Here is a 21,648-nt window from a genome sequence, read left to right as displayed (position 1 = left end):
CCAAGCTAGAGGGATCCAAAGTAATATTAGACTACCCAGATTTCAAAAAGGAGTCATTTTTAACTCCTTAGAACTACAGAACAGTACAAAATATTTTCTTGTAACTCCCCAAATTCTCCTCTCTGCCCCCTACCAGTGATGTGCCAGTTTTTAAATTAGGCCCCATTTTTTATTCCTTCATACCTTACAGCAGGGGTCGGCAACCTTTCAGAAGTGGTGTGTCGAATCTTCATTTATTCACTCTTATTTAAGGTTTCGCGTGCCGGTAATACATTTTAACATTTTTAGAAGGTCTCTTTCTATAAATCTATATTATGTAACTAAACTATTGTATGTAAAGTAAACAAGGTTTTCAAAATGTTTAAGAAGCGTCATTTAAAACTAAATTAAAATGCTGATCTTACGCCACCAGCCTGCTCAGCTTGCTGCCAGCCTGGGGTTCTGTTCACCTAGGCTAGCAGCGGGCTGAGCAGGGCCTATGGTCGGGACCCCAGACCTCGGGGGGGAGTGTGTTTCAGGGGTCAGGGCAAAGGGCTGGGGGAGGGGGTTCAGGGCAGAAGGCTGGGGTGTGTGTTGGGGGGTTCAGGGATCAGGGCAGAGGGCTGGGGTGGGGGGGTGTAGGGCAGAAGGTTGGGTGTGGGGGGGGTCCAGGGTCCGGGGCAGGGGGCGGGGGGGGGGGGGGGGGGTGCAGGGCAGAAGGCTGGGTGTGCTCCCAGCCCCCTGCCTGAGCGGCTCATGATAGGGGGCTTGAAGGGATATGTCCTGTTCCACCCCCTTCCCCCAGGCTCCGTCCCTACCTCTCTCTGCCTCCTCTACGGAGCTGTATGCATGCTGCTGTTCTTCCCCCTCCCCCTCATTGGGGCCATCAGCTGATTGGCGCAGGGACAGAGAGGAGGAGGGGCAGGAAATCACCACGCTGGGGGAAGAAGCGGGGGAGGGGGGAAGCTTGGTTGCCACAGAACCAAGCTTCTGTCTCCTGCCCCCGCAGGGGAGAGCAGTGGGCGGGGGGGCTGAGTGGGGCTGGGGGCCGGGACCGCGGCAGGGAGCTGCATGCCACTCAAAATCGTGTTTGGCACGTGTGCCGTAGGTTGCCGACCCCTGCCTTAGTGATATCCCAGAATGATATCCCAGTTTAACAGGAAAACTAAATGCAGCTGTAATGACAATGATGAAGCTATGACTATGGTTCCATAACATTAAAAGGACAGTGTGCATTAGACTATCAGTATCAAGAATATATCTATAAGGCTGACTAATTCAATCCAGTAGTATCATATCATCATGGAATCAGGTCAGGATTTTCAAAAATAGGAGCCTAAAATCCATGTTAATTATCTAAATAAGTGACCTGATTTTCAGACATTCCCATTGAAGTTAAAGATGAACAGGGACTGTTCATGAATGAGGCTGAAATTGAAGAGCTGTCAGAAGGCCTGGAACAAAGACTTAAAAGATCCTGATAGCTACTTTTTGATGATGATATTAGCATCACAGATGTCTCATTTGTAGGTTCACAGACTCATCTGCTCTTCACCTTCAATACCAGTTTCATTCAGTTCAGTGACACATTTGATCTTGAAAAATGTGAAGAAACCCAAGTTGCTGCCCATTTTTGTGATGCGCATGGATCCCTTATATCTTAATGGACAAAACTTGACAATGTTAATTTTTTACTTTAGAGATGTTTTAGTTATTTCAGCCCATCCAATCCCTTGTTTTCTATCATATTCTTCACCTTTAGACAGATTGAGTCAAGTGATTAATTGTAATAGGGTCCTCTGGGGGCACAGGAGCCTAGCGGTGTCTGCTTGTTGCGGGGGCAGTGGTAGGGGAGCCTGGGCCTGCCCGCTCCACCGGGCTCCAACCCAGGGCCCTAGGAAGGTTAGCAGCGTTTGGCCTCTGAGGGGGGGCCCTCTGAGCTACCTTCCCTGGGTTGCTTCCTACCACTGCTTCTGGTCTCAGATAAGAAGAAAAAAGAAGGAAACCAAAACCTGCTGGCCCCTGCTGGGCTCTGCATATGGTCTTGTCTCCTCTGGGAGACTTCTCCAGCTCCTTTTGGCAGGAGCCTTCTGGGTAGGTCTGCACTCCTTCCCAGCCTCTCCCTTCTGAGATGGGTTGCTCCCTTTTTAACCTGTGTCTCCATGCTCTTGGGTTGGAGTGGGGGGCTAGCTGGGCCCAGGATACTCCTTCAATCCCTTCCATCGCATGTGAGATTTGTATACCCCATCACAGTCATACATCGTGTTAGCTGATCACTAAAGACTAATCATCTGTTGCAGTATGGATCAGCAGCCTCAATATTTACTATGGATAGAATGAGAAACAGCCATGTTTCTCAACACTGTGTAGACTGAAGGCAGACAAATAAGATGAGCTGGCCAGCTTTCTATAGAACTGTGTTATCAGGTCCCCAGCCACCTTCCAGAAGTTTCTAGATTCTACCCAACTAAAGTCCCCCAAATAGTTTACAACTACAAACCCACTCCAATGTCTTCAGTATCCATTCACCAGTGGCCCCATTCCTCTTCCCATCTGGGCTTCTAGACAATTTTCTCACTCTCTGTTGCTAGTGAGCATAACAAGAACCTTGATGTTCTCATTATTTTCCTGTTAATTTGTTAGAATAGTTAACATTTTTATTTACAGATTGAAATTAGAGAGGAACATGGTTAAAGTGCTAGCACTCAGGAGATCCGGGTTCAATTCGCTGCTCTGCCAGAGACTTCCTGTGTGATGTAAATACCAAAGATAGATGGCCTAATGTTCCAAGTGTCAGAAAACTTTCAAAGATATGTTGGGTTCATACTTCAGAATGACAGTGGGCCCTAGTCCTGTCCGGAGCTTCTGGGTGCTACCCAGTGGCGTAGCCAGGTGGAGGGAACAGGGGGAGCAATCAAAAAAAAAAAAGGCGCCACCCGCTGCGGCGCTTTTACTCACCCGGCGGCGCTCCGGGTCTTCGGCAGTGGGCCCTTCACTCGCCCTGGGTGTCTTTGGCGGCACTGAAGGACCTGCCGCCGAAATGCCGCCGAAGACCCGCAGAGTGAGAGAAGGTCCCGCCGCCGACGTACCGCCAAAGACCCGGAGCTTCGCTGGGTGAGTAAAAGTGCCGCAGCAGATGGCGTCTTTTTTTTTTTTTTTTTGATTGCTCCCCCTGTTCCCTTCGGGTGAGTAAAAAAAAAAGGCACCAAGAAATTGACAAGGCGCCACTTGTGCTCAGTGGGGGAGTGGTTGCTGCCTCGCTCCCCCCCCAGCTACGCTACTGGTACTACCATAATATAAATATTTACTACTTCTGCTACTGTATAGCAGTCCACTACCCTGCTAACTAGACACATACCTGCTGATACCCCAATTAATTCCTCTCCAAATGAAATGAAAGGGTGAGTCAGTACTTCCCCCATCACCCCTTGGGTGCAGTCCAGAGCCTTAGCTGGAAAGCTCACTAACTCCTTTCAGTAATTTGCTGGCCTGTGTGTGTTGAGACTGTGCTGATATGCTAATGATCACATTTTGGTCTATGCTTCTTGGTGTCTTCCCTCAGGGAATGGTGTTGTCTGCTGAGTACATCAAGAAGAAATTGGAGCAGGAGATGGTGCTTTCTCAAGCCTTCGGACGTGACTTGGTGAGTCCTTGCTTTCTTGTGCCCCATGCAGAGTGTTTAGGAGATAGGATTCTCCTGTGCCACTGGTATTGTCCCTCCATCCACACTTCCCTGAAACAGCTGTAGTAGAATTGGTCCCAGGCACTCAAAGCTTTCTTCTGATTCCTGCTGATCCTAGTCATTAGAGCGCCAACTTGTTACCTGTTACTCCAATGTCCTTGTTTCCTCCATGCTCCCTGTTTTGAAGGGTTCTCCACACCAGTCCTGCATAGCTCCAGAGCTCATTCTTGAGGCAAGGCTAAATAAAAACAGGAAGTCATTCTATAGTGACACTGAGCAGAGAAACATATCAATAGGGGGAGGGATAGCTCAGTGGTTTGAGCATTGGCCTGCTAAACCCAGGGTTGTGAGTTCAATCCTTGAGGGGGCCACTTGGGAATCTGGGGCAAAATCAGTACTTGGTCCTGCTAGTGAAGGCAGGGGGCTGGACTTGATGACCTTTCAAGGTCCCTTCCAGTTCTAGGAGATAGGATATCTCCATTATTATTAAGACTAAAATCTCTTGCCCATGGAATCCATTAGTTTAGAGAGAGACTACTGGGGAGCAATGGCCACTAGCATTCATCTGGATAGCTCAGATATATACTTTTTGCATGAGCTGATCTTCCTGTACCATGAAGAAGACCATACCACAACTCCAGAATGTTGCCCTCCAAAGTGAATGTAAATTATACCACACTTTTAGCTAAGGGAGGGCTTCTCTGGACTGTCAGATTCTCTGCTATGAGAAGATTGCCCTGTTCTCGTGTCCAAAGAAGGCCTTGATCTGAAGATGGACTATTGGGATTTAGCAAGCAATCTAGAAACCAAAAAGGAGAGGAAAAAGGAAAAGAGGGATCAAAGAAGCATGGCAGATTGTAGGACTTGATAGCCAAATGCCCCAATGAGATGTCCACCTTGTAATGTGTGGTAAATGGATGGAGGGATGCACCGGTCACTACTCTGATGATTTCTTAATATGATGCTCTATTCCTTTCACCCCAGAAAGTGGAAATTGGCCTTATTAAGTGAGCTCTTACTCATGAGAGGGAAATTTTCCTGCTGTTCCATAGACCTCAATAATTGCTGCCTGGACTTGCAAGAATATAGTGGTATTAGAAGCTCTGATACCTTAATTCTCTCCTGCACATTGTACACACAAATCTTGGTTTTGTTCCTAAGTAATACTTGATCATCCATCTCACAACAAGGTAATTTAATTTGACTTCCTTTGGATAAGATTGTTTTAAATATGATGGATCCAATCTTCAGCAGATGTAATTTGGTGTCGCTCGGTAGGATCTGGCCCCAGGGAAGATAAGGAAATGTCTCCATTAACGTGCTCTGGGAAAGCAACTTTGTGAAATAGTCAAGTGCTGTCTGAAGGACAACTTTACCATAAAGAAGCTAAAGAAATGGTTCTTTGATGGACAAAGCATTCGTTTCACTTACCCTCCTAGTAGACGCGTTGGCCATTTAAGAATGCTACTTTAAACTGATAAGAAAAACAGCAGTATTGTAGAGGTTGCTTCTAATAGTTCCATTTTTGTGTCCTAGTACCAGATTTGATTTCCCATCTTAATTGGAGGGAAAGGTTTGATCCCTGACTTGATAAATGTAGAGTTCTGAGGATGTGATGGTAGACCTTCCATATAGCCTAGGGGCCCCTAGTGCTGCTGTTGGTCATGCAGAGAACTGAGACTCAGAGGTTTGATGAAGCCAACATAGCTTTTTATTAGTAAGCTTTATGATTCAGGCCATGCCTAGAGCTTCAACTTCTGAATTGACACCAAATGCAATAGTAAAGCTCAGAAGTGTATTTTTTTTTATTACAAGAGTAAGTCTGCCAGCTATTGAGAATATCTAAACTCCAGAAGATGCAGCCATCCAAGTTCCAAGCACTAGTTTGAATTTCTCAGTTTTTGGCATCTGATAGGACCTTTAGTGGGAGATAGAATTCAAGGGAACAAACTAACATTTCTAGGAGCCAGGAAAACTAAGGACTGTGGGGCCAGATCTTGGTGTTTTCAGGAGTACTCTGGCTACGTGAGCAAGGAGCGGGAAAGGAAAAAACGCCCACATTAGGGGACTAGACTGCTGAACTGAGAATGCATCGATTTTTCCATGCCTTCCTCTCCCAGTGACTGCAACAAGAAAAGTCCAACAAGGCAAACAAATTGATCTGTGGAGTTCTTCATTCCTGAAAATGAACTGATGGAGGTTGTCTATTCATTTCCCATTCTCCATAGGCACAGAGTCTGTTGACTCAGCTGTTTGGCCTGAATGTTGTGTTTGCTTTGTACTTAGGTGGCCAAAACCAGCAGCTTCCACTTTTTCACCAGCGTAAAACGCGTAGAGTCTCTATTCTTGGAGGAGAGATTGAAATTCCTCCTGGCCATTTATGTAAGCTACTATTGCATAATTGTCACTCTGAACCTAGACGAGGTCAAGAGGGGAACTAGACATTCCATGGCCTTCCTGATCACCCTCAATTCCAGCAAATTTATATTCATCCTCCTTTCCAGAGTAGACCATTTTCCCTGGCAAGTGTGCAACCCATTGGGAGCACCCCAGTCTGTTAGATATGCATCTGTGGTTATTCTCGCCGCACATATCTTTAAGGTTTCCCTCTGAAAAGGTTTCTGGAACTAGTCCCCCTTGTCCTGAAAATTATTCAAGTTGCCTCCGTGAATGGTAGTGGATGTGGTTACCCGCATTCTGTCTCCAGGCTCATGGGTTCCCTGTTATGAGGAGACAAATTCACAGGTAGTAACAAAAGTGTCCTACTCCCGTCCGTCAGATGGGGCATAGTTGGGCCCCTGCTAAGTTATTGATGTGACTGCTAGGACTGAGGGAATTCCACTTTCACTTCAGAAGAAGGGTCCTTCCGGGGCAGGAATGGGATTTGCTTGGTGGAACTGTCATTATGTATTCTAGACTGAGGCAGCATGGAATCTGAATTCCACGACCACTCCAGAAAGTGTCGTCCTACCAGGCCATAATTAATTTCCATTGGTGGAAGGAGGGACGGTCTGGAGCACTAGTGCATGGGAGAGTCAGCTTTTGCTAAGCCTGGGGAGCATCGTAGAAAGGTGCCTAAATTCTTCCAGTATCTCAGCTGGTCTTTGTTTTGCAGGGCAGAGGAACAAAACACTATGGGCTGATTGTGGTGGGCCATTCCCTAGGGGCAGGCACAGCTGCCATTCTGTCCTTCCTGCTGCGTCCGCAGTACCCATCGCTGAAGTGCTATGCCTATTCTCCCCCAGGGGGGCTGCTGAGGTATGTGTTGGAAGATGAGACCTGACTGGGGGGTTGCAGCTGATCATTATTGTGTGTTGTTAGTACTATGATAGCACCCCAAGGCCTCATTGTGCTTGATGCTGTACTGAAAAATAGCAAGAGACAATCCCTGCCCTAAAGAACTTACAGCCATGGGGGGCGATATACTATAGAAGCTGATGTTGCCATTGGTTGTGTCCAACAGGCCTGGTTCTGTCCGTCTTGATTTTGGATCTTGATTTTGATGCCAGGTGGACAGCTGCCCCAGACACTCACTAAATCTGTGAAGTCACATGGCACAGGAGTCCCCTGGCTAATATTGTAGCTTTACCCTGTTTACAGTAGCAAGTGCAAGCCACAGTCAAGAGGCTGGCAGCCCAGACAGTGTTTCCCTTCCCACATCCTTCACTGCATATTATGTGATTCAGGGCGCTGTGCTCCTCTGTCCATTGCAGATAGATATACAACAGGTGACTCATATAGTAGTTTTAAAAAAAAAATTACCCATCTTGACCAACATAGAGAGGGGTGGGGTCCCTTGAGCAGTCACGACTGTCATTGCAGGGGGTATTTACAGCAGCTGCAGAGACTCATTCATGATGATAGTCCTGTGTCTCTGTAGCACCCGGGGGGGGGGGGGCATTTCCCATTACGGTAATCACTCTGGGCATTATCCTTCAAGACAGTTACCATGATAGGAGTCTCCACAGTATCTGTTGGACAGAGTGTCCTCCGTAGTGACTGTCAAAGGAATTACTCCCCAGGATAGTCACTGAGGGAACTCTGTAGCTTATCTATTCGCATTTCCCCTGGCAGAAATCCATTAGGCTGTTGTAGACACAACCATCACTAGAGTGTGCTGGTAAACCTCAGACTATCCAATAGCTCTAGGGGGGGTGCCTCCACTTATCATATTTCTGATCTTCATTGCACTCTAACATGGTTTGCAGTGACGTCTGTAGACCCTGTCATTTGACTTCTGTCAGTAGTGTTGGCCTCTAGCTATTGAGGCCATGATTCAGAGAGAGGCCAATGAAGATGTAAATCTGCATAATGAACAGCGATCTGGGAGCCTTGGCTCACTTACCTTCGGCCAGCAGGGATGGGATGGTGCAGAAAGTGATGTTCTTAATCCCATAAGCACCATGTAGTGTCAGGGCAGGTCTACACTACCCGCCTGAATCGGCGGGTAGAAATCGATCTCTCGGGGATCGAATTGTCGCGTCTCATCGGGATGCGACAGTCAATCCCCAAATCGACGCTTCTACTCCACCAGCGGAGGTAGGAGTAAGCGCCGTTGACGGGGGAGCCGTAGAGGTCGATTTGCCGCCGTCCTCACAGCGGGGTAAGTCGGCTCCAATACGTCGAATTCAGCTACGCTATTCGTGTAGCTGAATTTGCGTATCTTAAATCGACCCCCCCCCCTGTAGTGAGGACGTAGCCTTAGTCTCCGAAGGGCATGGGATGTTCTCTCCTTCCTATCTCTCTCAAGTGTCCTGGCCATCCGAAGACTATGGGAGATTCAATTTGAGGCATAATATTTGAGTACTTCCTTTCCCAAGTGTATGCAAGGGCTAATAGTGCCTGGGACACAGGGAGTGGATTTCAAGCCTAGCACCTGTGGATCAAGACAGAAACCCCAGATGCCGTGAGGAACAGAAATTGTGGCCTGCACAACACCACAATCCCCCAAATCCAGCCTCTTGGAAATCAGACCCTTCAGAGGCCAAGAACAATTTGGCCATGGAATGCCGGTCTCTGCCAGTTTCAGAGTAGCAGCCGTGTTAGTCTGTATCCGCAAAAAGAACAGGAGTACTTGTGGCACCTTAGAGACTAACACATTTATTAGATCATAAGCTTTCGTGGACTACAGCCCACTGATGCATCCGCAGAAGTGGGCTGTAGTCCACGAAAGCTTATGCTCTAATAAATGTGTTAGTCTCTAAGGTGCCACAAGTACTCCTGTTCTTTTTGCGGATACAGACTAACACGGCTGCTACTCTGAAACTGGCAGAGACCGGCATTCCATGGCCAAATTGTTCTTGGCCTCTGAAGGGTCTGATTTCCAAGAGGCTGGATTTGGGGGATTGTGGTGTTGTGCAGGCCACAATTTCTGTTCCTCACGGCATCTGGGGTTTCTGTCTTGATCCACAGGTGCTAGGCTTGAAATCCACTCCCTGTGTCCCAGGCACTATTAGCCCTTGCATACACTTGGGAAAGGAAGTACTCAAATATTATGCCTCAAATTGAATCTCCCATAGTCTTCGGATGGCCAGGACACTTGAGAGAGATAGGAAGGAGAGAACATCCCATGCCCTTCGGAGACTAAGGCTACGTNCATCCGCAGAAGTGGGCTGTAGTCCACGAAAGCTTATGCTCTAATAAATGTGTTAGTCTCGAAGGTGCCACAAGTACTCCTGGTCTCTGCCAGTGAAATCCTACTTGTTCTTGGATCCTATTTCTCTTCCAGTGAGGATGCCATGGAGTACTCAAAAGAGTTTGTGACTGCTGTCGTGCTTGGCAAAGATCTAGTCCCCAGGCAAGTTGAAAAATCTCTGAATTCCTCACTTCAGTATCCACTTGTTTTATACCAAAGGCACCCATTTCCTGTCTGAACCCCCCTCCCCCCAGATCATATCTATCTCCAGTTTCCTCATTTACCTGTCCTCATGTGCTTCTTACTTGTCCCTCTTTTCCTAGTTACCTGTATTGCTGTATCTTTTACCTGGACACCTTTATTGGTGTATCACACACCTGTGTATTGGCATATCCCTCCCCTCTCTCTCAGTTGCCTGTATGAGTAAAAAGGTGAATATCCTGACTTCACAATTATGTTCATTGTTACATCTGATATATCTCTGCCATCTTCATGGTATCTGTATTGTGTCATCCCACACCTGTGTACTGTCTCCTGGTTCCATGTGCTTTGTCATCTCAGACCTGTGTACCCTCTCCCTGGTTACCTAGAGTTGGACATCTCACACCTTTTTATCATCACATTGGAGATGTGTGGCCTAATGGCTGGGGCTTTGGACCAGGAGACCTGGGTTCTATTCCCAGCTCTACCATCAATTCATGGTGTGTCTCCCGATCTTTGAAATGGGGATAATGATACTGACCCACTTCTGTAAAATGCTTGAAGATCTCTCGAGGAAAAGCGTCCTGAAGTACTGAGTATTATTATTATTGGTAATCTATATGATGACATTTCTCATCTGTCCATTGTCTCCCTGATGATTTGTATGGTGGTGTCTTACACTGCTGTACCATCTCCTTGGCTTACTTGTTTTGTAGTCTCGTTTATCTCTGAACCATTTTCCTGGTTCCTCGTATTGTGACGTCACACCAGGTACTATCTACCTGTCTCATGCCATCTCTCACCTCAGTATCCATCTCCTTGGTTATCTGTATTGTCACATCTCATACCTGTATCAATCTATATGTGGCTTCTTACACTTCGTTACCTATATTGTGTAATCTCACACCTCTGTGATGTTTCTTGGGTCATCTGTATCGTGGTGTCTCCCAAATCTTTGTACCATCTCTTGTATTGTGGTATCTCACTCTTCTGTTCTGTCAGTCCCACCTCTCCTTGGTACCTGTGTTGTGATGCTTACTTCTCAGTAGTCACCTGTGCAGGTGTAGCTAACACCCTTTCTCTCTCTCTCTTCCAGGATTGGTCTCTCACAGCTAGAAGGATTTCGCCGGCAGCTTCTTGATGTTCTCCAGAGAAGTAACAAACCAAAGGTAAGAAGATTCAAATTCACCTGGAATTAAAAGCCTTGACAATTATTTGCATGGAAACACCAGACCGAATGAATAGGTGGTGTCCTGAGCTGAATCTGTTTAGGATCTCACACTCCAGTTCTAGCTCTTCCTGGCCTTTAGTGAGCAATAGCCAGTAATGGACTAAGTAATGGAGTGGGTGTGGAGTTTTATACCCATGGCTCCTTGGTATCTATTTCGTTGTGCAGTTTTGGGTTAAGTAGATTATGTTAACCCTTTGGAGATGGAGGATTTATATGTATACTATGTCATAAAGATTCATTTCCAGCATACTGGGAAATGCCAGCATTCTAAGGTAGTGGTGTCCAACCTTATTACCACATAAACCTAAGCACAACCTTGTGTGGGCCAAACAGATTCAATCTGTTTCAATAAGATTTAAAGTCACCCATATTGATTTGTATTTTAAGTTCAGCTTGTTTCATATATATTTAGATAGCTTGTTTCTAGGTACAGTATCGTCTATTTACACACTTGTGTAAACAAAAATGATGTAAACAAATGCTAATGAATTGGCCGTTAGTATATTATGTTGAAGCAGGCTGTGGGCCTTAGGAAATGCTCTGGTGGGCCGTAGGTTGGGCATCCCCGATCTAAGGGATAACAGAAGCCTTATTAACACTAGTAGCAGTTTTAATATCAAGCATTTTAAAGGTGATCTGTAAATGGGGAAAAAGGACTCTGTGTCTTTTTGTGTGGTTGTGTAGTGTGACATGCTTGAAAGGGTTTTTTTTGTTTGTTTGGGTTGTTCATTCTCTGCTTGTTTTTCACATTAGAAATTCAGCTCTTGTTTATGCTGCTTGTCTTGCAGTGTTCTGTGGGTATATAAACTGTTGGGATTATGATTTCAAAAGGACCAGGGAAGCAAAACCTGGTTAACTGAGAGGAGAAGTGGTTTTCATGCAGATTCTTTAGAACTTTGTTTTCTTTCTTTTGTTGCTAATGTCTACTTAATTCAAATGCCTAATAAATAGGTATGAGAAAATATCTCTTTGTAAAAGATTCACCATACCTGGCCCTCCAATGCAGGGCTGATAACACTTCCATGCCATGTCTCTGGCTCCTCTAAGGAAACCTTCAGCAAAAACAGGGAAGACAAGACTTTGCTATTTCTAAGGTAAAAACAAGCAGGAAAAAAACCTTGGGGTGTGGGGAGACCTTTTAACTTTCCTTTGTTTTCTGATAAAGCAAACAAGGGCATAAGCCCGATTTTGTTGTTTTGGGACACTCTTAAGGTGTTATATATCCTGCTTAACCAAACCCAGCAACAGTCTAATGTGAAGTGACCCTAGGAATATGACACTGTGCTCCCCCTTCTCCCCTGGCTTTTTATCCCATTCTTTTTTTCTCATCTCCACACTGTCCCTTTCTGTATTTCGACATCACAATCCATTGCATCACCTCATTCTTCTCCTTTCTCTCTTCTTGGACAGTGGCGAATCATCGTGGGAGCCACAAAGTGTATACCCAAGTCAGAGCTCCCAGAAGAGACGGAAGGGAATTCAGTGACCAGTAACCGTCTCTGGACTCACCCCAGTGACCTAACTATTGCCCTGTCCGCCAGTACGCCACTCTATCCACCTGGCCGCATCATCCATGTGGTGCACAATCACCCTGCCGAGCAGTGCTGGTAAGTACAGCTGGAGCTGCAGCCATGCTGCAAGCCAGTGCCCGGGGCAGGGCGGGCCCACTTCTGTTTTGGAAAGTGACCCAAGAGGATAGCCTTCAGGAAAGCCACAGCTTGCTTTGTCTGTAAATGGGAGTTATTTAGCACCATCCTGTGATGGTTGTGTCTGTCCTGGGGAGGAGATAGAAGGAGGGGAGATCTTGCATCAGGATTGGGAGCAGTGGCAGCAGTATATGTAACTCAACGTCTCTTCTCTTTTACCGCCCCCTTCCCATTCTCTTGTTCTCTGTCTCTGGCCCCCACTGTCTCCTTCTCACATTCTCCATCCTTCCCCCTCTCTGACTCACATGCTCTCCCATGTCTCCATCGCTCCCTCTCTTTTGATCCCTGACTTCTATTCCAGTTGCTGCGAACAGGAGGATCCCACTTACTTTGCAATTTGGGGTGATAATAAAGCGTTTAATGAAGTCATCATCTCCCCAGCAATGCTGCATGAACACCTCCCTTATGTGGTCATGGAGGGGCTCAACAAGGTAATGCTGAGCGTCTGAGTCTCTGGTATCGGGAGGGGCAGGGGGAGACTCAGCACGGCAATATAGCTTCTGAGTCTCAGACCCTGGGAGTGGCAGGAGATGGGGAGGTTGAATGAGGGCATAAACTGGTGGAGTCCCCACTCAGCTGCTCCAAACCAAAGCTACATCCTTGTTGGAGAGTCGAAAAGTCACGTGCTGGCACCTGGTTTTAACAACTCTTATACATAGTAGTGTATTCCAGTAACACTGAGAGGCTCCAACCAAGATTGGTGCCCATTGTACTAGGCATTGTATATACACATAGTAAGAGCCAGTTCCTGCTCTAGAAAACTTACAGTCTAAATGGACAAGATGGTCAAAGAGTGGGAAGGGAAACTGAAGCACAGAGTGGACAAGTCTGGCCCAGGGACACATAGCTCATTCATTGCAGAGCTGGAAATAGAACTTGGGTCTTCTGAGTCCCAGTTAAGTGCCCTATCCACTTGACCGTGCTGCATTTCCAAAACAGCACAGTGTGAACCCCAGCCTCAGCTGTCTCCTTAGTCTTGTCTGCTCCTTGGTTTCTGCCTTCAGAACCTGCCCATCCCACACCCTACCTCTCTCTGCCAAAGGACTGCTCATGTATTCAAAGTTAATCTAATAAACCACAACTTCCTCAGTGGGGCAGCAGTGACGCATGTGGAGGTCCCTGAGTTGTCCAGCACCTCCCAACATGCTAGAGCCTCTGCAGAATCTTTCCACTGTGCTACAGAGGCAATATTAGGCATCTGCATGTCACACAGCAGTACGTGTCTCAAGTCATTGGGCCTGATTTTACAACCCTTATTTAAGTCAATGGGACTGCTCATCTGAGTGCCTACTACCACACATGGGTAAGGGCTGCAGAATGATACAAATACAGTTCCTAGTCATGAGGCAGTGGCACATAGCTTTACCCGGGTCTCCCAGGCCCCGTTAATCGTGGGGCTACCACAGGCAGGGTCCCTAGTTGCTTTCCCCCTGCTGGGTTCCAGCAGTACATACTGACAGTGTGGCTTTAGTGTCAATATTTGTATAATATCAGCGTGTGTGATCCTAGGTATGATCCTTGCCTTTGAGATCCCACTAGGCTTGCAAAGGCTGCTGATAAGAAGCAAATCGGGGATAAGTTTGCTTGTCTGAGGGATGTTCAGCAGTCAGAACAGAAACGGTCACTGAGCAAAGCTGATCTTATTTTGACTAGGTCCTGGAGAATTACAACAAGGGCAAAACTGCCTTGCTTTCTGCAGCCAAAGTGATGGTGAGTCCAACAGAAGTGGATCTCAACCCGGAATTGATCTTCCAGAATCAGCCCCTGCCCAGCGGACCCTCATTACAGATCGGGATTGGAGCCATAACAGTGGATAGAAGGAACAGCAGCGTCAAGTAAGGATGTGCCTTTAATTTCCTTGAAAACTTTACCCAAGGCCTGTGGAGGGATTGTTGCCTCCCACAGGATCCCTGATCACTGCCAAGCTGTCCTGCAGTGGCTCAAGAGCATGAGACCAACCCCCGTATAGACTGTTAAGGAGCAGAGCACAAACCCCAAATTGGTTGTGAGATCTGTACTTAGATTTCACCAAGCTATTATCAAGTGTGAACTCCTCAAGCACTACATCAGCCTTAACATGGAGTCACAGACAGTCCCCTTGCGAACTCTGATCTATCTTGGCACCAAGGTAAGCTTACCTTTGATAGATGGTTCCTCCCACCAAAGATCCTAGTAATATTCAGGTTATTCCCAATCCCAAAGGACCAGTCACTTACCCCAGGTCAGTTGCATCTTAGATCTCACACCAAAGACAACACTTGCAGCCAGTCCTATAATAAACTATTTAAAGATGTATTAACTAAGAAAAGGAAATAAGAGAGTTATTTACAAAGGTTAAAGCAGCTAAACACATACAAATGAGTTCCAGTGTTAAGTTTCAAAAAGTAATAAAAGCTTCTATAATAAGCAAGCTCTCTATGTTCTTTAGGGCTAACCCAGACCAGGTACTGGAGATCTTTTGCTTATGCTTAGTCTTTTTGCTGCTCTGAGTCCAAGCAGCATAAAAGATACTGTTTCTCCTTGTTAGGGCCTTTTAATCCTTCCCCACTTCTGCTTTGAGTTGCAAATACAGCTGCCAGATTAGTGATGGACAGGGAGCAGGCCAGGGCAGAGAGAGTTGGGAAGGGAGTAGGCAGTGACTGTGAGGCTGGCTGGAGCCAGACCATTGGGAGTTATAAGAACAAGGAAGGTAATTTTCAGTCAGAACGAGATGGGAGCCAGTGGAACTGTGTAGGGGAAAGGGAATGAGTGTGGTTGCACTCATTTGTACCTGTGTGAGGGTTTGGGGCATATGCACGTGCTGGGATTGGCAGAGCTGGGACTGGGGAGGCCACAGAGCGAGAGTTGCAGTAGTCAAGGTGAGAGTAGGAGAGGACTTGGATGAAGATTGCAGAAAACGTGAAGCTGAGGGAGTGACTTATGGACATGGTTGCATTGGAGATGGAGGAGGAAGGCTATAGATAGTTGGAGCAAATGGGGGTGAAGAGACGGAGCTGTGCTTGAAGGGGCCACTTCTACCCCAGAAAAGGACTTCTGTTTCTGAGATTTCAGATAAAGGAAGCTGAAAGGAAGCCATGCACTTATCTGGCTAAGATAGATAGGGAGGCCGAACATGATGGAGTCATTAAGGGTGTTGAAATATGCACCCCTGGGATAAAACTGAGTAGTAGTTGAAGTTAAAGAAAAAGATGAGATGAGAAAGTAGGAGAAGACTGGAAACAGGGATTCTAGGCCCTGAGCAGGAGCCATCACCGGAGACAGAGTGAGAGGCTAGGCAGGGGCAGAACCATGACAGTAGAGCAGCCAGAGGAGGGAGCAGTCCTGCCATGAGGGCAGGGGACTGGACTAGATGACCTCTCAAGGTCCTTTCCAGTCCTTGATTCTATGATTAGTGAAGGCTACAATGAGGCCAAAAAAGGGAGGTAGGAGCAAGCAGAGAGGAGGAAGAGGCTGTTGACTATCCAGAGGAAAGAGACTTCCATGTCCCCTACGCAGACTCTAGAGTGGAATAATGTGAGGCTATTCTTGTTTTGGAGGTGGGTGAATGGGAGAGGAGGTTACTCTCTCAAGCCTTGTGCTGTGAATGGGAGGGTCAGAGATAGGGCAGTCCAGGATTGGAGCCTGCTGCTGCTTCACTTTCCATCATTTCCTTCCAGGGGAGAGGTACAGGGGATGGGTTAAATTTGTGGCAGGCGAGAGCTTTAACTGACAGTGTTGGGAGGTAGGAGGTGGAGATTGAGATGCTGACTGCCAAGGTGTATGTGATGGTGCTGGGCCCAGAGGTGATATTTGATGTGCACTCAGTAAGCAGAGCTATGTTGGGGGTGAGAGATGGTGTCTGGGACTCCCTCATTTACACAGGAATGAGCTGGCATCAGTCAGGTTTCAGAGTCATGCAGCTGCTTCATGTTTCTGTTCTCTCTTTGCAGGAGCAAGTCCCATTCTGAAATCAGTTTGGAGGGGTTTTATGAGACCAAGCTCCTTTCTCTTGTGCAGAAGGACCCTGTGGAGCTACTGCTTCTGGATACCAAGGAGCGCTTGTCTGTGGAGCTGCAGGACCGTCGCGCTCCTCTCGCTACCATGGAGAGTCTGTCTGACAATGAGTCCATCTACAGCTTTGAGTCGAGGCGCTCCTCTGGCTTCCGGAGCATCCGCGGTTCACCCAGCCTCCACGTCGTCATGGAGAAGGATGAGACTCACTGCTTTTATATAGACCCCGTTATCCCTGAGGAGAACCCCTCCCTCAGCTCACGGACAGAGCTGCTTGCTGCCGACAGCCTCTCCAAACACTCCCAGGAGACCCAGCCCCCGGAGGCCTTGCACAACAGTGGTGGCACTACTCCCCAGCGACGCAGCAGTGAGGAAGGAGCTGGTAGCGAAGGGGACCATGTTTCCTTCACCCCTCGGGAGGAACTGACCCTCCAGAATGGACGGCTCACTGATGTGCCCAGTCCACAAGTGCTGGAGTTTGCTGAATTTATAGACAGCCTCTTTAACCTGGACAGCAAAAGCAGCTCCTTCCAGGACCTCTATTGCATGATGGTATCTGACAGCTCCAGTGACTTTGCTGAGATGCCCAAGTCAGTCAGTGATCAGGAGATCCTGCTGAGAGCACAGTATGAGCCCAACCTAGTCCCCAAGCCCCCTAGGTTGTTTGCTGGCTCAGCAGATCCCTCTTCTGGCATCTCAGTCTCACCCTCCTTCCCTCTGAGTTCGTCTGGGGAGCTTATGGACATCACTCCCACAGGCATGAGCAGCCAGGAATGCCTGGTCACTGACAAAATCCGGACTTCCACTCCAGCTGGTCATGTGACCAGCCCTGCCAAGCAGGAGGACCTCATGATCTCAGCCCTCTAGTGCAGGAGTGGAGGGGTGAGGCTCCAAGAGCCAATCCCATGAGCTGAATGCTGGGATAACACTTGGAGGAGCTGGGCATTGGGCAGTTCGGAAGTGGGGGAGATGCCTGAGAATGTTCCTTCTGGGGTGCCATGCTGGTGGCATAGTGACGTCAGGGGGATGGATTCTGTATGCTGGGTTGTATGCTTAAGTTTGGGAGAAGATGTACTGCCTCTCAAAGCCTGCTACACTAAGAGGGGTCTCATCAATGGAGTTAGATGTTTGGTTTCCCTACCTCAGCCTACTGGATTAAATCAGGGGGCAGATTTCCTGCCTCAGAGCATCTGCTGGGGCACAGGGCTCAGATTTCCTGCTTGAGGGAGTCTGCTGGAGTCAGGGGGTGGATTCCCTGAGGTTAGAGGACTGGATTAACAAAAGTAAGGCTCGGATCCACCTCCCTGTTGTCATTTAAGTGGTGTCAATAGCGAGCAGATTGCGACTTTGGGCCCAATTGCACTAACACGTCATGTCTGACCCAAGCACCAATTCGTCACCCTTTCATGGTGTGTGTTTTTATAAGACACTCTCTCCTGTTTTAAAGCCATTGGAGCTGTATTCCCGGGGAATGCAGCCACCCTCTCCCTGACCAGGCGCAGCGAGAATCAGGCTGGCACTGTGTGTTTTCGCTCCCCCAATTACCTCTGAGTTCATTGACAACCAGGCTTCTTCTGAGAAGAAAGGAAATCCATGTACTAGCGAGCCGAAGGCCACTGCTGCATCCGTCCTCCACAAGAGGGGTGGAGAAGGTCTCTTGGGCCTCACCTTCATCACTTCACAGCTCCCTGGACCACTCAGAACTGGAGATGTTCACACCACAGACTGACAGGATTTTCATCTCAATACCGCATGGATGGATTGGTTTAAACTAGCTTTTGGTATTTAAAAGGCTTGCCAGTGCCCAGCATTATCTGCCAGGTCCCTGTGGAGCCTGGGAGCCTCCTTGGGCCTGTTCCTGGTCGTCAGTCCACCTTCCCCACAGACCAACGCTGGTCTCTGCCATCGGAGTTCAGGGAAAAGATGAACCTTTACCAGGTGTTGAAATCTCATGTATGTTTACAGAGCTGCTAAGCTTTTCAGAAAGGTATTCATTACGCAAATTGGAAAGCCTTCCTGGAGCAAGAAGAATGTTCTCTCTCCCCTTCCCTTGCCGTTCCCTCAGTTTGGGGGCTAAGGGGAGAGTGGAGGGGGCAGGAGGTGCTGTTGTTGCAAATCCTTGTTTCAAAGTGGAGGCCCTTTGATCCAAGCCCAAGGGGAAGCTGCATGCCTCCCCCCCGCCAGGGGTTCATCCCCTTCACCCCGCTGCACGACAGCTCGTTAAAAAGCCCCAATATATTGTCAACAAAATTGTGACTGAGCAACCACTCCTGTTGCTCTCAATTCCAGTGCCCAGGGTAGCCTGCTGGCTCTACTGAATGAATGGAAGGGATTTTCCGATGATGGAAGCAGGAGGGAGACTAACTGCCTAGGCAGTTAAACATACTGTGACCTACAAGAGTCCTCTAACTGGAAAAAGACTTCATATCAGAACTCAGCAGAATCAATCCGTGTCTCTGCAGCTCTGCCCTCCTTCACCGGAAAAGAATCCTGTTTGAGTCAGCAGTAAAATGCCCCATCTTACCGGAGCCCTTGGCTGTGCAATTCCCAGTACAGTGAGAATTCCATGCTTCTGATAGGTTAGCCCCATTACACAACAGGAATCGATGGGTCCAATCCACCAACACGGTACATCTTTGTTGTTGGTTGTTTGTGGTAGGTGCTGTACAAATACCAAACAAAAAAAGTAGTGTAAAATGGCACCAAATAAGAACGGGAACGTTTTTACCTCCACTCAGCATGGCAATGTTGAATTGGCTCCTATGTGTCCAGTGTGACAATATCATGTAGGGTAGATTCCCCAGTCCCCACCATGAAGTGCTTAGTCATTGGGAGTGCAGACGTTTCCATTTATAAATACTAAAACAAAATCTTTTAACTGTCCCAGTAGTTTAGATTCCAAATGTGACATTTCTTAAGACTCCGGCAATCAGAGGGAAAAATGTCCTCCAGATTCTAAATATCTTTTTTTTTTTTTTTAATCTATTAGTTGCTGAGCAACAAAGTTCCTCTTTTTTTTTTTTTTTTTAAATAGGCCCTACCAAAAAGAGCAGTGTGGTGTGTTCCTCTTGCTGGCTTTGCAGCAACAGTTAACCAGCATTGTGCTGACAACATGAATGGTTCTGGCACCTGTACAAGAACAACTAGTAATACCATCCTCCATTGGAAGTGCAGGGCAAGAACGCATGGTAAGGGAATTAAAAGGTGATTTTCAGGAAGGCATTACAATGAGCAGTAAAGTTTAGAATAAAAAGGGGAGTTTGCAGAATTTAGGGAGTCAGACTAGCAGGCTAGGCTCACCACCTGCAGCAGTCTGCTGAGGGTGCTGCAGTGTGGACAAGGTGACACCCTGCCTTAAGCTGTCTGCTAGCCTTGGGGAAGGGGCGCACGTTCCTGCCTTGCCCAGTAGGCTGAGGTCGGGTGGTAATAATAACACTTAGCACTTATCTAGCGCTTTATATCTTCAAAGCACTTTACAAACATTAATGAAGGAATCATCCCAACCTCTAGTAGTTAAGTACGTACCTACTGTATTAGGAGATGCCTCAGAAAATCTGCTGAGGCTAGGTGAAACCGGTTCCCAATTTTGGGAGATTAGGGGGTCAGAGTCACAGAAATTATGGGATCAGATAGCTTCCCTGTTGGTGAAGGTTTTGTTAGCATTTAAGTGATTTCACTAGTGACCAGATTATAACTAATGGGTCACACTATTGCACTAAGATGTCACGTCTGACCTGGGCACCCCTTTGTTGCAGTTGTATGTTTTAACAGTGTCTACTTTTTCAAAGCCATTGGATTACAGAGAATTCAGAAGCTCTCTCCCTGATCAGCTGTAGAGGAATCAGGCCAGCAGGGTGTGTTCTTGCTCCCCAATTTACATGCTCTGTGGCTATGGAGCTTCTGCCCAGGATTTGGAAATATGCAGCCTCCGGTGTCCCAGGGCTGCCGCTGACCAAAGAAGAGGGGAGTCGAGGTGTGAGAGGGTCCAATTAGCAAAGTTTCCAACTCCAGTATCTCATGGCCTCCCCTCTTGTAGTCATTTTTCATTGTCCCCTCCTGGGAAATCAGGACTCTTTGCATAGAGTAAACCCATGCTCTCTGCCCCAGCACTGCCCAAACACACGTTAAATTTCCCCCTTGAAGTGACTGATGCGTAACTCCACCCCATTGTCTTATGCATTATAGAGAGCATTTGCAAAACGCAGACTCCCATTGCACCCAAAAGAACATATCTGATGTGTTCGTGTTTAACACTGAACCCATCACTAATCCGCCATACATACCCCATGCTGCACTCCACCTTCTCTGCCTTTCCTCTGCTCTGATACGTTTTCTGAGACAACCATACCTAGCACTTACGATTCCTTCACTGCTTGACTGCTGGATTTTATCCTCCAGCTCCTGTGCAGCCACCTTGTGCCTTTAATGTTTGGATGGTCCATTGAAATGTCAATGGAACATCATAATGTGACTGGGGCAGTACTGGATGTACCTGACATGTTAGAGAGCAGCTAAGCTGTTTAATCGTTTGTGTCAGTTCTTGGGGCACACTCTTGCCTTCCATCCCAATCAGTGGGTGATTGGTATTGGAGTGCCGTTCCAGTGAAGGATCAGAGCAGAAGGCACCAAATTGCTGGAGCTGAGAGGCTGGGTTTTGTGCACCTTAAAAATTAAAATGTATAAAGTGAAACCTAATACACCAATGCAGCTTTGCCAAAGAGTCCTACAAAGCAATCTCCCCAATTAGGCTCTTTGTGGTTAACTGAATAATAGTGAGACTGCACTTGCATAGCATGTTTTATCTTCAAAGCCCATAGCAGACTGTGATGGACTGTAACCCTGAAACCTTGGAACATTCAGGGACCACATGGGAGGCTTTAAACCATTGTAATAGCACCAGTTTAACTCCCATATTTCCTAGATCAAAGAGAGACGGGCTCTAATCCTATCTTTGAAAGTAGTAAGGATCCATGAAGGGCCGTGTGTGCTTGGGTGATCAATATTTCTCTTGTGCTTTTTCAAACACTGGCATATTTCTGAGCTGCCCTCTGAGCTTTAGGAGCTTGATCCAAAGCCTATTGAAGTTAATGGAGAGATTCCCGTTGACTTCAGTGGACTTGGATCCAGCCTTTGGAGCAGTTTCACATCAGGTTTTAATGTGTGGAGATCCTTTCATAAATTATTTTCTTGTTTGTATGGTGGTAGCGCCTAGTCAGGGACCCGG

At 47.2% G+C, this 21,648-nt stretch overlaps 1 protein-coding gene across 4 annotated transcripts in view; it reads left to right on the top strand.

Moving 5' to 3' along the window:
• Positions 1–19,657, top strand: part of DAGLA (diacylglycerol lipase alpha) — a 72,036-nt gene extending 52,379 nt beyond the window's left edge. For 2 of the 4 annotated variants that reach the window (XM_034767620.1, XM_034767619.1), the window contains exons 13-20: positions 3,542–3,622; positions 6,777–6,919; positions 9,390–9,458; positions 10,594–10,666; positions 12,139–12,335; positions 12,736–12,865; positions 14,088–14,269; positions 16,364–19,657. In XM_034767620.1, coding sequence (XP_034623511.1) covers positions 3,542–3,622; positions 6,777–6,919; positions 9,390–9,458; positions 10,594–10,666; positions 12,139–12,335; positions 12,736–12,865; positions 14,088–14,269; positions 16,364–17,291 — 1,803 coding nt within the window. In that variant the 3' untranslated portion in view covers positions 17,292–19,657. The remainder of the gene's footprint in view (positions 1–3,541; positions 3,623–6,776; positions 6,920–9,389; positions 9,459–10,593; positions 10,667–12,138; positions 12,336–12,735; positions 12,866–14,087; positions 14,270–16,363) is intronic. The other 2 variants (XR_004645406.1, XM_034767621.1) reach the window with 2 other exon arrangements.
• The last annotated feature ends 1,991 nt before the right edge of the window (positions 19,658–21,648 follow it).

This window comes from Trachemys scripta, chromosome 4 (assembly GCF_013100865.1).
Source record: "Trachemys scripta elegans isolate TJP31775 chromosome 4, CAS_Tse_1.0, whole genome shotgun sequence".
Taxonomy (NCBI): domain Eukaryota; kingdom Metazoa; phylum Chordata; order Testudines; family Emydidae; genus Trachemys; species Trachemys scripta.
Note: the sequence above shows the minus strand (reverse complement) of the source record. Positions and strands in the feature narration are given on the sequence as shown.